Genomic DNA, 16,090 nt, shown 5'->3' with positions numbered 1-16,090 from the left:
TCTGCACAATTTTGCCCAACTATGGTAAGCTCGCGCACTTTCTGTTGCCGGACATAATTTTATTGTCTTATTATTATTGTCGTCGTTTATTTTGCCCGGATTTAACCTCTATTTTATTCAGTTTTGATACTGTTCGCATAGTGCCAAATTTTTTTCGTTTCTGCTTCTGATTTTGTAAAGTTAACAGTTTCCGAGCTATCACGATTTGAAGAAAGTGCATGCAATAATACATACGCCCTTTTAAAAATCATTCTTGAGTTGAATCGGTCTGTCCATCCATGCAAAACAAGTGGTTTGCCTATCTAAAAACATGTGCCAATTTTCTATCATATTGAACATAGTCGATTCTGATTTTGCAACCTTTTGTGCTATTGAACAACATTTAGACATTCAGACTATACCGAAAATACCTATTTTTTGAGGAGAAATCATTCATTGTGGAGCTCTTCTATAAGCTACCCAAAATAAGGTCGTTATCTACTCAAACTTTGACTTGATCGTAAAAAATGGGTAGCATGCTTTGTTATGGAATAACTTATATTTACCTAAATTTTGAGGTCATCAATCGTTACCTAAAATTGGGGAGATGCACTTTAGTTGATTTTGGGTAGGTTTTGACCCAAAATTAGGTAGCGGCTGGTAAGAGTGTTGTGCTTGTATTCCAATGCACAGTCTTCGCAAAAGTTGTTTACAATCAACAGGCACATCTTGTTATGTAAAAAGTCATTAGGGTGGTGCATGTTTGGATTGAAATCGGAAATATAACATTCCTAATTTAAATTTGAAATAGTTTGCAATTTACTGCAAAGTTGTAGGAAATTTGATTTTGAGAAAATTTGCTGAAGAAGACACTTTCTCTTTTCTCTCTCGGAGATGACTGAACCGATTTTGACAAACTTAAATTTAAATGAAAGGACTCGCGGTCCCATACGGAATTCCTGAATTTTATCCGGATCCGACTTCCGGTTCCGGAGTTATAGGGTAAAGTGTGTTCAATATTGTACACCGTCACTTAAACCGGCGGAACGGAAACCGTAAAAAATGTTATAAACTGGACTCTAAACCGTTATTCCCAATCTTAGGGTCAATTGCAAGGTCTTATGGTCCTACCAAAAATTGCTGCATATTTTCGGATGCAACAAACGTTGAAATCGTAATTATAAGTGCGTACTAGTAGAGTTTGTACGTTATGTTAGTTGGTGGCCGTACGAACCGACTTCGATTATACCGGTTCTCGGGTTCCGGTGCCGGAAGTGCATATAATTGTGAACCCACTTCGTTTTCTTAAGGATGACCTACGCAATCAAAGCACTGTTTTGTTCTGTATGTTATACACGAACAATCTCTTGGTTTCTTTCAAAAATCGAAGAGAAAAATTTTGAATAGAATACCACAATATTATATGTACATGAGAAAGGCATCATTACACCACTAGATGAATTAAAACAGGTTTTTACTCATTCAATGACTTTTAAGAAATCCTATAACATTCATTTTTCTCGATTTGGAATCTGTTGTTCAATGTTGATATAAAAAGCCACCCTACTATTACTCCGAAAAATTGATATACGCTGAGGCCATTTTTTAAGCACGGGATACGTACCGCGTAAAACAAAATGCACAAAAAAACGTAAAACTAAATAAATTTTGTTATACCAAATGTCTTAGAAATGCATGAAACGTCCAGATCGGTTAAAATTTATAAAAAAATGTGTTGGAAAAAATCGACTCAAAAATTTTTGTGAGATTTCCGAAATTGAATTTTTTTTTTGATGCCGAATTTCTTAGATATGCATAAAATGTCGACTTCTAGTCTAATCTAAAAAAAATGTTTTTTTCTATATCGACTTCGGAACTAAAATTTTTTTTTGAGATTTCCGAAATCAAAAATGTTTTTTTTATGTCGAATATCTTAGAAATGCATAAAACGTCGAGATCTAATGTAATCGGAAGAAGAATTTTTTGGAAATAAACCCACTTTGAGACCGCGTAACTTTGGAAACCCGCATAGAAAAAAAGCGGGTGAGTAATATCACAGACATAACTGGAGGACGTGAATACGAATAAAAATGATAATCGATCATCGTATTAGTTTATAGTGTAAATTTCGCAGCTTTTACTGCTACGATTTAAGAATTGTAACGGTTCAATTATACTAAAGATTGACTTATTGGCGACAAATATTTTCTTCCACAAAAATAAACAAAAACGCGGAACAAATGAGAGTTAAAAATAGTAACATACAGACTTTTAATGTCGATTTTTTCATTTCGGATTTTCATATATCAGTGAAAGAAACTATCAAAATTCTGTACGAGATTAATTTCTAACATTTAGGAGGGCGCAAATTGTGTAATTATCTACGATATTAAACATTGTAGCGAATTATGCATTTTGCGTCAAATTATTTTAGATTTGTATTAAACTGATGGTTTTAATCTCCAATTTGCAAAGAAGCAATCTTTATAGTTTTTTAGATAAAACCTGAAGCTATTAGAAGGGCTAATTTTGCATAATGTTCCCCATCATTGTCCACTTGTCATTGTTTTTACTTCAATGTAAACTACTTTTGAAGGGAAACTGGCTCCGCGAACGTCCCGCTATTGATTCAATACTGAACTGAGATTTGCATAGTAGGAAAATTTTGCATAGTTCTTATATTGATAGTTCTAAAAAGCACCGATTCATAGAAATAAAAAATTAGAGCCGAGTTCAAGAACTAAACAGGCTCAAAAGTGAGTTGCAATGAAGTTCTAGAACTGAAATCTGAATTTGAATCCCGAAATTTAGGCTCTGAATTTTGGACCTAAATTTTGAAACAGAATTTTGAACTACCACAGAATAATATTTATTAGAGAAAATATTTGTGTCTCGCTAATTTCCAGAATTGCTCAGAATTGACCATATCCATTTTTCGATGCGGGTGAGCAGGATGATTATCCATTTATTTTGTCTTTCATCTAGCAGAACTACAAGTCTTCAAATTTTTAGTTGGCCAATCTCTAACTCAGTATTTTTTTCTTTTGTCACAGGGATTACTACAGCACCAGCAACAATACGGAAAACAACACGATCAACCCGACAACTCTCTACGATCGAATCAAGCACATGAAGAGCACAAACAGAACGCTTCGGATTCGACCATCCCGTCGTCGTATTTTGAATCGCAACAAGCTACTACCGAAGAATGACTACATCAGCAACGACATCTACCGGCGACCGGTTGTTGAGTACGTACAGGATTCCAACAACGAACTGAACTCGATCAATGGAAATGGCCATCGGAATGGGCACGGATCTAGCTTCCTGGGTGGATTCAACGTGGATATTCATCGTCAGTCAACGAACAAGAACCGGCACAATCGATTGAACGAAGTTACCGCAGATTACCACCGTCCGCACCAGCATCGACATCACCAAAGAGAACCTCACACTAAACCAACCGAGGCAACAACAACTTCGACAACGAAGACGACGACGACCACAACTGCTAGAACAACAACCACGGCTCCAGAAACACGCCCGACTCAGGTGACGGTCCAGACGGTCACCAAACAACAACAACAACACCATTCGGAACACCATCCAATGACACGCGAAGAGAAGAAAGCACGCCGCGACAGGGTCCGAGAGCGACTGGGTCGACTAACCGACGAGGAACGCGAAAAGTTCTTCGCCGAGCGTGCCAAACGAAAACGGTCCAAAGAGATACGATCGAGAAATGAAACCATTCCGTAGATTCTGCCAGGCAGACTCGAAGACATAGCAGCAGGAGGAAGAAGATTGTTGTGCAAAGATTAGAGCGTACGTTTCACTAGTGTTTTTATCCTCAGCAAGAATGCGGCGGTTCGGATTGGGAAGGCCCATGCCCCCTCCCACAGCCGGACGGTCACAAGATTGACCAATCCTTCAAAACCAAGTTAGATAAAAATAAGCGGTTCCTAAGTCTACTACTGTATACTCGTAAGAAATGATTTCCTTCTAGCACTCAATCGAAGTTTTTAAAATTGAATATATTGAAACACACACACATACATATCCTTCCTTCTTCTATTCTAAACGTAATTCTATAGCTGAGCGAGATGTTCAATCTAGATCATTGTTGTACGAAATGATCTTTGTGACGCTTTCATTTGTTTAATTTTATCGCCTGTGTAACTTCGTTTTCGCCAATAGATGTGTAAGTACCGTTGTCCTTATCTAAGACCCTAGAGTTTCTATTATCATCCCAATGAACTAAGCACTACTTCCCCAGTTAAATTATATGTTACTATAAAGTTTATTTTTTGTAAAACGAAAAAAGAGTGAACGAAAAACAATGTGAACCAACAGTCATTATTTGATAAGTTCAGATTATCTTATTTGATTGTACTTTTTCGGTAATCAAATTTTCGAATACTGCACAAAATAAAGAATACGGAAATTAATAGCTTCAATACAAATCGGACAGTTTCCGATTCGAGGCAGCACATTGCGTAGAGAAAGAAAGAGAGAGAGAAAGAGAGAGAAAAAAAACTTCCTGTACAATCGTACGTTAAAGAAAATCGCTTCGTCAACCAAGTAGATTAATATGAAAATGAAGAACAATGTAAAGCGACATTTTGCCATATTAAAATTAAGTTCTACTGCAAAAGAAAAACTCTAATGTTGAAAATAGTAGCAATTACCCATACCGCAACAGGTAGCAACTCGCATCAAGGTGAAGTTGAAAATGTTGCTCCAATTTTCTCCAATTATCTTTAAAAAAATTGCATGATTCAGCAAGCGAACTGTAAGCAATAGCTCAAGCTAAGAAATACAAGTGCGTGGACCGGAAGAGCACGAGGGGATAGCAGAAAGAACAATTTGTACGTACAACGACATCCGTTGACAGTATTTCGATCGGATTAAGCTCAAACGTAGCTTAGATGTGAGATGGCAAGCTGTAGAGATTGGAGTGAAGAATGAATGGAACAGAAAGAAATGAGATTTCAAATAAATTCTTAGCAGAGCGTTGGGATGTGTTTTTTTTTCAACTGTATTACGTGGATGTCAGAAGGAGCGATGCTCAGAGCGATGCCAGATCAATAGAAAAGCTCATGGAAAAGCGAAGATCAACCAAACATCGAAAAGTTTGCGAATCGAAAGATTTCAGGAAGAGCACTGGCAACCATTTTATGGTGTTTGAGGAATCAGTATTTCTGAAATATTGACCTGCATACCACATATCCCAGGTAATTCATTGATTTATAGCTTGCTTTGTTATTTGGTTGTCATAAGGGGTATGAAGAATAAGAGGAAGAACAGATGGAGTAAAGAATAAGATGTGCTAGAACAAGACACCCAAATAGCAAAGATTCTTATTCGAGGCAACCTAGGTCTTACTTTCTACTGCACCAGTGAAGAACTCAATCAACCATCAAGCATACCGATCAGCTTAGAGCGCCATTCACAACTTTACCCGAAACCTGACACGAACTCGTCTGATTCGGGTACAAAAATTTGGTCGGGTTTAGGGTATTTGAACCCGAATACCAAAGTTTTTTGGGTTCTGTTGAGGTACGGGTAGAAATTTTTATTTTTTAGCTAGTACAGGTTGGGTTCGGGTTTGGAAGAAAATTTATTCTCGGGTTCGGGTCGGGTACGGGTAATCTTTTTTCATTTTCAATCGGGTACGTGTCGGGTTCGGGTTCAAGAAATTGCTTACCCGACCATCTCAAGCAAGTGTCAATTAAAACTTGTTAACATTGGCACGTTTAACAACTGCCCCAGAACAGTATTTTTTGTTTGATTTGTTAGACGCGTTTTTTAGAACAAATGTGAATACCATTCATATTACTGTTTGTGAAGCAAACTAGAAAAAAACGAAAAGTATTATCGCCCTTATTCTGAATAACGTCGTATCGTTTTTTCCCTCGTATTTCATTTCATGATTTCCTTCTAGCACTCAATCGAAGTTTTTAAAATTGAATATATTGAAACACACACACATACATATCCTTCCTTCTTCTATTCTAAACGTAATTCTATAGCTGAGCGAGATGTTCAATCTAGATCATTGTTGTACGAAATGATCTTTGTGACGCTTTCATTTGTTTAATTTTATCGCCTGTGTAACTTCGTTTTCGCCAATAGATGTGTAAGTACCGTTGTCCTTATCTAAGACCCTAGAGTTTCTATTATCATCCCAATGAACTAAGCACTACTTCCCCAGTTAAATTATATGTTACTATAAAGTTTATTTTTTGTAAAACGAAAAAAGAGTGAACGAAAAACAATGTGAACCAACAGTCATTATTTGATAAGTTCAGATTATCTTATTTGATTGTACTTTTTCGGTAATCAAATTTTCGAATACTGCACAAAATAAAGAATACGGAAATTAATAGCTTCAATACAAATCGGACAGTTTCCGGTTCGAGGCAGCACATTGCGTAGAGAAAGAAAGAGAGAGAGAAAGAGAGAGAAAAAAAACTTCCTGTACAATCGTACGTTAAAGAAAATCGCTTCGTCAACCAAGTAGATTAATATGAAAATGAAGAACAATGTAAAGCGACATTTTGCCATATTAAAATTAAGTTCTACTGCAAAAGAAAAACTCTAATGTTGAAAATAGTAGCAATTACCCATACCGCAACAGGTAGCAACTCGCATCAAGGTGAAGTTGAAAATGTTGCTCCAATTTTCTCCAATTATCTTTAAAAAAATTGCATGATTCAGCAAGCGAACTGTAAGCAATAGCTCAAGCTAAGAAATACAAGTGCGTGGACCGGAAGAGCACGAGGGGATAGCAGAAAGAACAATTTGTACGTACAACGACATCCGTTGACAGTATTTCGATCGGATTAAGCTCAAACGTAGCTTAGATGTGAGATGGCAAGCTGTAGAGATTGGAGTGAAGAATGAATGGAACAGAAAGAAATGAGATTTCAAATAAATTCTTAGCAGAGCGTTGGGATGTGTTTTTTTTTCAACTGTATTACGTGGATGTCAGAAGGAGCGATGCTCAGAGCGATGCCAGATCAATAGAAAAGCTCATGGAAAAGCGAAGATCAACCAAACATCGAAAAGTTTGCGAATCGAAAGATTTCAGGAAGAGCACTGGCAACCATTTTATGGTGTTTGAGGAATCAGTATTTCTGAAATATTGACCTGCATACCACATATCCCAGGTAATTCATTGATTTATAGCTTGCTTTGTTATTTGGTTGTCATAAGGGGTATGAAGAATAAGAGGAAGAACAGATGGAGTAAAGAATAAGATGTGCTAGAACAAGACACCCAAATAGCAAAGATTCTTATTCGAGGCAACCTAGGTCTTACTTTCTACTGCACCAGTGAAGAACTCAATCAACCATCAAGCATACCGATCAGCTTAGAGCGCCATTCACAACTTTACCCGAAACCTGACACGAACTCGTCTGATTCGGGTACAAAAATTTGGTCGGGTTTAGGGTATTTGAACCCGAATACCAAAGTTTTTTGGGTTCTGTTGAGGTACGGGTAGAAATTTTTATTTTTTAGCTAGTACAGGTTGGGTTCGGGTTTGGAAGAAAATTTATTCTCGGGTTCGGGTCGGGTACGGGTAATCTTTTTTCATTTTCAATCGGGTACGTGTCGGGTTCGGGTTCAAGAAATTGCTTACCCGACCATCTCAAGCAAGTGTCAATTAAAACTTGTTAACATTGGCACGTTTAACAACTGCCCCAGAACAGTATTTTTTGTTTGATTTGTTAGACGCGTTTTTTAGAACAAATGTGAATACCATTCATATTACTGTTTGTGAAGCAAACTAGAAAAAAACGAAAAGTATTATCGCCCTTATTCTGAATAACGTCGTATCGTTTTTTCCCTCGTATTTCATATGTATTCCTCATAACGCTAGCAAAATCAAAGGTAGCTATGATTCGATCGAACCACATTCGATCGAACCACATTCGATCGAACCACATTCGATCGAAAAATCAATACGTCGTTATTCAGAATAAGGGCGTATGTTTCAAATCGTTTTGTTTTTTTTTAACTGACTGTACAATATTGTCATTTGATCAGTTTCATATCCAGTTTTCCCTTAACAAATATTACTACTGTGGAACATATCAAACAATAATCTTGTTGCACACCATAAAAAAACAGTGCGTTTCTCCAATCGCACAATCGTTACGAGAAGAGCAACAAGTAACAAGAACAATTAAAAATTTTCTTCCGTTGAAATACTAGTATCAGTATTGACAAAATTAGTATCGTGCGCAGCATTATGATCGACCCATTTTTTGTTTTTTTTTGTAATAAAATTTTTATTCTGGCCTTTTTGCGTAAAAGCTTTACGTGGCCGATTGGCTTACATTTTTGTTACTTAACATTTTTTTTGCTATTGGATCTCGTTGTCACCCTTTTTCTAGGGGGAGATGAGTTTCCATTTCTATCCAACGAGGATCGGGGGTCACTTCGTCCGCGGCTTATCTCATCATCCATTGCTTCATCGTCGGTGTTGTGTGTGATTTCAGTTTTATTTTCGTTGTCCTTGTTGATCGTAGTCTTGGGCTCGTTGAGAGTTGCTGTAGATGCGCCTTGTTGTGCATTGGTTGCAATAGCTGGTTGGCTGGAGGGAAAGTTGTTAACTTCAGCTGGTGTACTTTGTTCTATAGGGGATACTGATGGTTTCGTTGAAGGGGATGCTTCATTGTTGTTGGTGGCTTGGGGTTGGTGTGAAGGAAGCACCGTTGTCCTTTGGTGTAGTTGTCTCCTTGTCCAGTTTATCACATGGCTTACCGTAGGGAACAGCTTTTTGGTAATATTGACATGTGGCCATCTGATTGTCATAGGTAACAAGTGATTTGCACGGAATTCTTGTATCTTGACCGAAAATCACATAAGAAGGTATAGCCTTCTTCAAGTGTATGCGTAACAAACGTACGCCATTTAGAATACCGGGGAAAAAGTTCTTACACTTTTCTTTTTCGATAGAGGGACATAGTTTGCGAATATAATAATCGTTGACGCTTGAGGGAAGATCATGCACACGCACTTCTATAGCATTATCTTCCATATATACTGGAATGTTGTACTTAATGTTCTCGTGCTCCACATAGTGCACATTGTTATTGTCTTTTGCGAATTGAATTGCATCCAACTCTTTATAAAACTGGATGTAAAGAACATTATTCGTCTTATTGCATTGAAGTAAATGCACACGCTTAATGTCAAGTTGCATCTGTTCCTTAAGCAAACCTTCAAGTTCACGTATCGAAGGTCGAATTTTGCACTGCCTGAAGTCAACAACAATTGTATTCTTTCGTGTCGGCGGTAGCTTTTGTTCGTTTGGTTCACTCATTTCGAGGTCGTTCTATTGTTCACTACACAATACTGTACTTGGATTCTTCCGCCCCGAACGTAAGCGGTTTTGTTATATCGACTGACTTGGATGCGATGTGAATGCGAACTGACTCATTTTTTGTTCTCATTGGCCCCGCCTTATTGACTGTAAACATGTAGTGACGCAGTATATAAAGAAGAGTATTTTCATCCAGCTAGCGTCAGTATTGATTTAAATCGCACCGCATTCAGTTCCGCGGCCAGGGAATTTCATTGCCTTGCGTTCGCTAGTAGAGATGACAGGTAACATTCTCAAATATTATCGGACCCTTTAAAAAGTACTCAAGTACTCTACTAAACATGTGCAGTGGATAAACAAGCCAAAAGCTACGGCAATTTGGAAAGTATATGAATTATGACGAGTGATTTTTAGAGATTATCAGGTTTCGGATATTTCTACACGAAATCCGATCCGAACCCGAATCCGACGGGTATTGGTCGGGTTTGGGTACAGAAAAACATATGTTTGTCGGATTCGGGTTGGGTACGGGTGCTGTTTTTTTTTATTTTTAACGGATACGGGTCGTGTTCTGGTGAAACAAATTGGTTGGGTTTCGGGATTTTTTGCGTGTCGGGTATGGGTAAAAATCCTAATTTTTTCATCGTTTACGGGTCAAGTTCGGGTTCGGAAGAGAAATTAATCTCGAGTTCGGGTCAGGTTCGGGTTTGAAAAAAATGCTTACCCAACCATCTCTAGTGACTATGGAGAAATCGATTCACGGAAATCTGCAAAAAGTCCACAGAAACAGTAATACACTGAAGACTTTTTTATGCGAGTTTACGTACCGCATAAAAAAACCGCATAAAAAACCGCATAACTCTGAAAATTCGCATAAAAACCGCATAACTTTGAAAATTTGCATAAAAAAGCCGCATAAAAAAGACCCCATAAAAAAGACCTTTGTGTTTCTTCAACTTCTCAAAGCAACCAGGTTCACAGGCGAATCAACAGACCTGAAAATCTCTGTTCGTCAGATACCAGCTAGAGAAAGATTTTTCATTGATCGAATTAGAAGATCAAATAGCTTTCACTTTTGGTTCCGGAGATATAATGATATAAGTGACGTAATTGACAAAACTCATTACCAATCAATTTTCTCGGATGAAGTATCAGAGATATGATCGCATAAGTGACGTAAGTTCTACAGTCCTATAAACATTGGTTTTATTATATATTATTTTTGTAGATTTGGCGTAAAGTTTATAATGTACACACAAAGAATTGATTTCGGTAATTTTTTCGACGAAAACTTACGGTACTCGATAATTATATCCGTCTCTCTTTGATGGCACTGATTAAATCGTGTGAAGAGTTGCTGGTGAGCGTTCTTTGATACGATAAAAGCCATCCTTGTCCACAAGTTACATTTACTATTTGGGCTCCCACATCAGGTATTACAAAGCAAGTATTGCATGATTTGATAAACCGGAAAGTTGAATGAATAACTCTTTTTCTCTAATTATGTTTACGTTTCGTCTTTGACTCATCAATGCATAGCAGTTCAAATTTAACTGCTTAATGCAAAACTCGGTTGTTCAATTTGAACCTGAAAATCTAAAGTCAAGATCTTTTTTTTTACAAAAAAATTGCAGCAGAGGTGGTAACCCTACATACTAATCCAGTAGATACAGTGATGACACTTTTCCCGGAAGTGAAATTCGTAAATTTGGTGTACTCATATTAATATTTTTGCATAAAATTCTTATTATTATTATTATTACTATTATTATGTCGTTTATTTAACCCCGTGCGTAAAATTAATAACTTGGGGCTCTGAGCCATGAAGACAGGCTTCCAAAACTAAGTAATCGGTGACGAATAGAGGTAAGATTACCTAAATAATTAGACAAACCAATAAAAATTATGAACATGATGGAACAATACTTCAAGTGTTTTTACGGATAATAGCCAATACGTCATTTGTCAACATCTACTTTGAAGAGCAATTCCAGAAATATTAAAATCAATTGGATGAAAGATAAAACATTACCTTTTCGATTACTATCATAACTGACTACCAGTGAGCACCAAGCCATCCAGATTCTTTCTTCAAAGTGAATTTTGACAGATGGATCATTGGTCATTTTCAGAAAAAAATGCGAGAATAAATCATTTCCCGGAGAAATAATGCAAAAACCGTAGATTTCAAGAGGTACATCCGTAGATCCGTGGAAAAGGAAGAAATCCGTAGAGTTGGCATCGCTGAGTAGAGAATGTTGGGTTTCTGGTCGACCGAACCCCGACCCGAACCCGAACCCGACGGGTATTGGTCGGTTTATTGTTGGGTATTCAATTTAATATGTTTTTTTCATTGCAATCCATAACATACGTGTTTCAATAAAAATAACGATATATTTTATCGTTTTGATGTGCATTTCAGATGAATGAAGCATGATTTTCACTAAATATCAACAGTTTTTACACTCATTCTATGAGTAAAGTGTTCATTTTCATGAATTTCGTGTGTTCTAGCATCATTGCAATACTTTGTATATAATGCTAGCGTGTAAGTTTTTTTCAGAATACGTTCAGTACAACAAGAGATATTCACAATTGAAAACTTATCGCTCTCACAAAAGACAAATTTTTCCAAAACAATATCAACAACGTCCGGAGAATTGGTAAACTTCGGAGAAGTGATAAATTCTAAGAACAACATCTTGCCTTAAAAGCTTTAAAATTAAAACATTTATTACAACAAAATCTCGTACCTAAACACCTTTAGAAAAATGCAGTTTTAGGTATCATGTTTGGAAAGCAATAGTGACAGAAATAGAACGAGGTAAGTAGTTAAATAAATTTAGGATCACACACAGTATTCCGGTGTAGTTGACTTACCTTGATATAGTGACACAATCCGTCCCCTTTCAGCATCCCATTCGAATCGCGGTATAACTTCAGTTTCAACTTATTGGTTTTGGGATCCTTCAGAACCATCCCACACTTGGTCATCAGTTCACCGAACTCTTCCTCGGTAATATCGAGCGGTAGGTTCGATACATACACTTTCGTATTGTGTTCCTCTTTCAGTTCGAACCACTTGGGTGGTTCTGGAGGAGCTTTCCGTTTCTTGCCTTGCACTTTAACCGTTTCTTCTGGGTCCTCCACTTCGTCCTCCACGGGATCATCGTCTTTTACCACAGCTTCTTCACTAGTAGTAACCTTCGAACTACTACCGGAAGTGTTGTCGATAAACCCATAATTCAACTGATAAACTGCCATAAAATGATCGTCCACTTTGGGAAACCAAGCTTTTCTCTCTTCGTCCCAGAAGTAGACTGCCCCGTCCTTATCGGTGTACAGATGGACACCATCCTCAAAACTGTACGTTCGATCCTCTTCCGTCGGCTTTTCCTTTGCAATCCACTGATTCGTTTTCTCACACCATCGATAATGTTCCGTTTCCTTTGGATTCTCCTTCGGAATCCATTTGTTGCTCTCATGACACCATCGGTAGTGTTCGTTTTCATATGGATTGGATTCCCCTTCGCGGGTGGCTTGCTCCGATGCCACCGGAATCCACTCATTTTTATCCTTGCACCATTCATATCGATACTTGGTTTCCGGATCAGTATAAATCGCTTTACCGCCTTCGTCATAGGTGACATTATCGCTATATTTATCTCCATTTCCACCAGATTTTTCCACACTTTGTTCACTTTTTTCCGCTACCGGATCAATTGACACTTCAGCTTCCGGATGACCAACTTCAGCCCGGTTAGTATTCGCGGCACTTTCCATTTCTATCACTCGATTCTCGTTATTAGTGTTCTCGGAATCCGTTAGCAGTGTGTCCGATTGATGCTGCTGCAGCTGCTGACGTTGCTGGGAAGTATCTGGAACACGGTAACCGTCGGTGTTGGGAGCCGATTTATGTTCTTCGGCTGGAACTGATGCACCCGGATTGTCCGGAGCTGCACTGTCTTGGTCGGTAACGATTAGACCTCCGATATTCAAGTTATTACTATTATTGCTGCTGCTGCCACTACTGCTGATGTTGCTACCACTTGCATCGTCTGACATTTTAACTCGTCAAGTTTATGTTGATCTGGCAGGGAAAGAGAAAAAGAGAAATGAGATTAGTCAGCACATTTTTCTACGGGAACTTTGTCGTTTGTACGTGTTAATGAGAAAGTACATATGAAAATAGGTACGATAATTTTCAAAATTTAATCATAATTAGCAGTTGTGTGTTTATTGAAAAATATTACATGAGTATTTTTTATTTCGTCATTAGGGTTGCAGCAAACATTCCTTTACGATGTACATAACCACATTTTGTTGCTTCGAAATAAGAAACAAAACCCAACAACTGGTCTGGCAATGACCTACAATTGCTTAAGGGTAAGCAAACTACAAACATTCATTCGTACAATCGAAGGGAAATTACCATAACACTTGCTTACTTATTACTCTGACGGTCACGCTATAGAATCAAGTAAAATCGCCAAAATATTTCCCTGAATGTGGCGCAAGGTTAATTCTTTCTGCGATAAGCAATCCAACCTAGATTTCATACGGTTTTACCTTAACCTTCACCCTGGAGCAACCGCACCCGCAGTAGTGTTTAATTATTTGCTTGCAGGACACAATCACACCTTGTGGGAAGCGACTGGAGAAAACACCTTCGGTTTCAACTGAGTAAAAGAGTATGGAAGCGATTAACTATTCAGTAGGATCCACGTGGTGTTGTTCCCACGCTAAGCCGCCACCTCGTCACCCGTCATGCATTTCCCAAATTTCTCTCTCCCTCTCTACACCCTGTGCTATCTATTGCTTTGGCCTGGCGTGACCGTAGAATCGTTGTATAATGCTATCCGAAATCCCTAGCGATGTGGACGAACAAACTTTCAATTATGAAATAAAAACCTGATAACATAAATCGATACAGTGCTTGTAAATGTGGAACAAGGATCCTCTCCATTAGGGCATAACATAACCTGCAGTAGTAATTAATAGGAAAAAGCTGACCTAACGAAAATTGAAATCCTGCTGCAGCACGTGTGGAGCTCGATAACAAAGGGGTTGAAGTGAGTCAGTCACCCGATATGCTTTCGACACGGGAAGTAAATTAAAATTTTATAAGAAATTTTCCGATCGAGCGAGTACCTGAAAGCGGCTGTGCAGAACCAGGAACCAGGTCAAATATACATTAAAGAACTTGTTTCAATGGGATAATGATGCCTATATATTAAAGCGGGATTCATTAAAACAATAAAAAATTTATAAAGTTAAAGAACCAGTTCTTAAGATTTCTTTTGCATAATACAATAACACTTTTCATTTGAATCTAAGTTAGTGAAAATCGATTCAGCCATCTATGAGAAAATGACACGAACTCCGCTTTAAAGTTGCCTTTGATTTGATCACTGATCCCGGTACTTCCGGAAACGGAAACTGGGAACCGGTATAATGAAATTCGGTTCATTTAACCATAAACTTATATTAACTACAAATTGAAACAATTTTGAACCCAATTTAAAAGGATTTTTAATTGTTCTGCACTATGGAACTTACCACTCTGTGATTCCAGAACGGGGTGTTGAACTTGGATAAGATTCAGCAATTTTGTATGGGATTATAAGTCCATTTATTTTAATATGAGTTTAAGACAGCCGAGTGTGATGTGCCTGTGAAAGCGAAATGAGCTCAATTTTGAAATTCTTACCACTATTTTCGATACTCCCGAAACCGGAATCCGGAGATTCGATGTAGTCAAAGCCGGTTAAAATTTAACAGTCACCTATGGGAAATCGTAAGGCTTTTCATTTGAATCTAAGTTTGTGAAAATCGGTGCAGCCATCTCCGAGAAAAGTGAGTGACAATATTTATCACATACAAACAGGCATTTGCGGATCTCGACGAATCAATTTGTCAGGTATATTACTGTAGCCAAAAAGTAGTAAGACTTTTGAATTATATTTCGCGCGGAAACCTTACTCGTTGACATTTTTTTTCTAGGTTGGTATGGCTGTCAGTGACATCTGTGCCAAGTGCCACGTCAAAATATTCATTAGTGTTTAGTACACGTCTGTCTTTTTGAAGTATTTGAAGGCGATTTTTACAATGAGTGAAATTATTCAACGAAGTAGTTCCATTAAATTTTATGTCCGGAATCAAATTTCTGGTGTCGAAACGTTCAGAATGTCGCAGAAGGCCTTCAGTGATATTTGTATTTTTGATTGGTACAAGTTGTTCAACGTCAATGAAATTCGTGGTGTGGTTCACTCCGAATTCCGTCCGACCGACCAAACTGTCAACAAGGAATACTATTTGAGTGTTATGCGTCATTTTTGCAAAACTATTTGTAAAAAGAGACCGGAATTGTGGGCCATCGACTCATGGTTTTTGCATCACGATAATGCACCGTCGCATACTGAAATGGTTCAAAAATTCAACCAATATCGTTCCGCAACCACCGTATTCACTTGATTTAGCTCCGTGTAACTTCTGGCTATACAGCAAACTCAAACGACCTCTCAGGGCAAACCGTTTTTAATCAATTGAAGACATTAAACGTGAAATTGACTTCAACAACTGTTTCGAGGATTGGGAAAAACGTTGGCACAAGTGTTTGAGGCCGGGGGGCTTAAGTTAAGGTCAGTTTAATTTATCTAGTGGTGTAATGTCTTCTCATCATAAATCGTAAATATTGCTGTGGAATTCTAAAAACAACCGTTCAGAGAATGGAAACAGAAAAGTTTGTTCGAACGTAATCTAGCAAAATCTACAAAT

The 16,090-nt window shown here is 37.8% G+C and overlaps 2 protein-coding genes across 7 annotated transcripts in view; one reads left to right on the top strand and one right to left on the bottom strand.

The window, feature by feature from the left end:
* The window catches only part of LOC131438596 (uncharacterized), a 259,391-nt gene extending 254,396 nt beyond the window's left edge, over nucleotides 1-4,995 (top strand). For all 6 annotated transcript variants that reach the window (XM_058608713.1, XM_058608712.1, XM_058608708.1 and 3 more), the window contains one exon: nucleotides 3,033-4,995. In XM_058608713.1, coding sequence (XP_058464696.1) covers nucleotides 3,033-3,738 — 706 coding nt within the window. In that variant the 3' untranslated portion in view covers nucleotides 3,739-4,995. The remainder of the gene's footprint in view (nucleotides 1-3,032) is intronic.
* LOC131438595 (HIV Tat-specific factor 1) overlaps nucleotides 1-16,090 on the bottom strand; it is a 188,283-nt gene that overhangs the window by 151,889 nt on the left and 20,304 nt on the right. The window contains exon 2 of the mRNA XM_058608706.1: nucleotides 12,194-13,403. Within this exon, the coding sequence (XP_058464689.1) occupies nucleotides 12,194-13,378 (1,185 nt within the window). The 5' untranslated portion in view covers nucleotides 13,379-13,403. The remainder of the gene's footprint in view (nucleotides 1-12,193; nucleotides 13,404-16,090) is intronic.

The sequence above is a fragment of the Malaya genurostris genome, chromosome 3 (genome assembly GCF_030247185.1).
Source record: "Malaya genurostris strain Urasoe2022 chromosome 3, Malgen_1.1, whole genome shotgun sequence".
NCBI classification, from domain to species: domain Eukaryota; kingdom Metazoa; phylum Arthropoda; class Insecta; order Diptera; family Culicidae; genus Malaya; species Malaya genurostris.
Note: the sequence above shows the minus strand (reverse complement) of the source record. Positions and strands in the feature narration are given on the sequence as shown.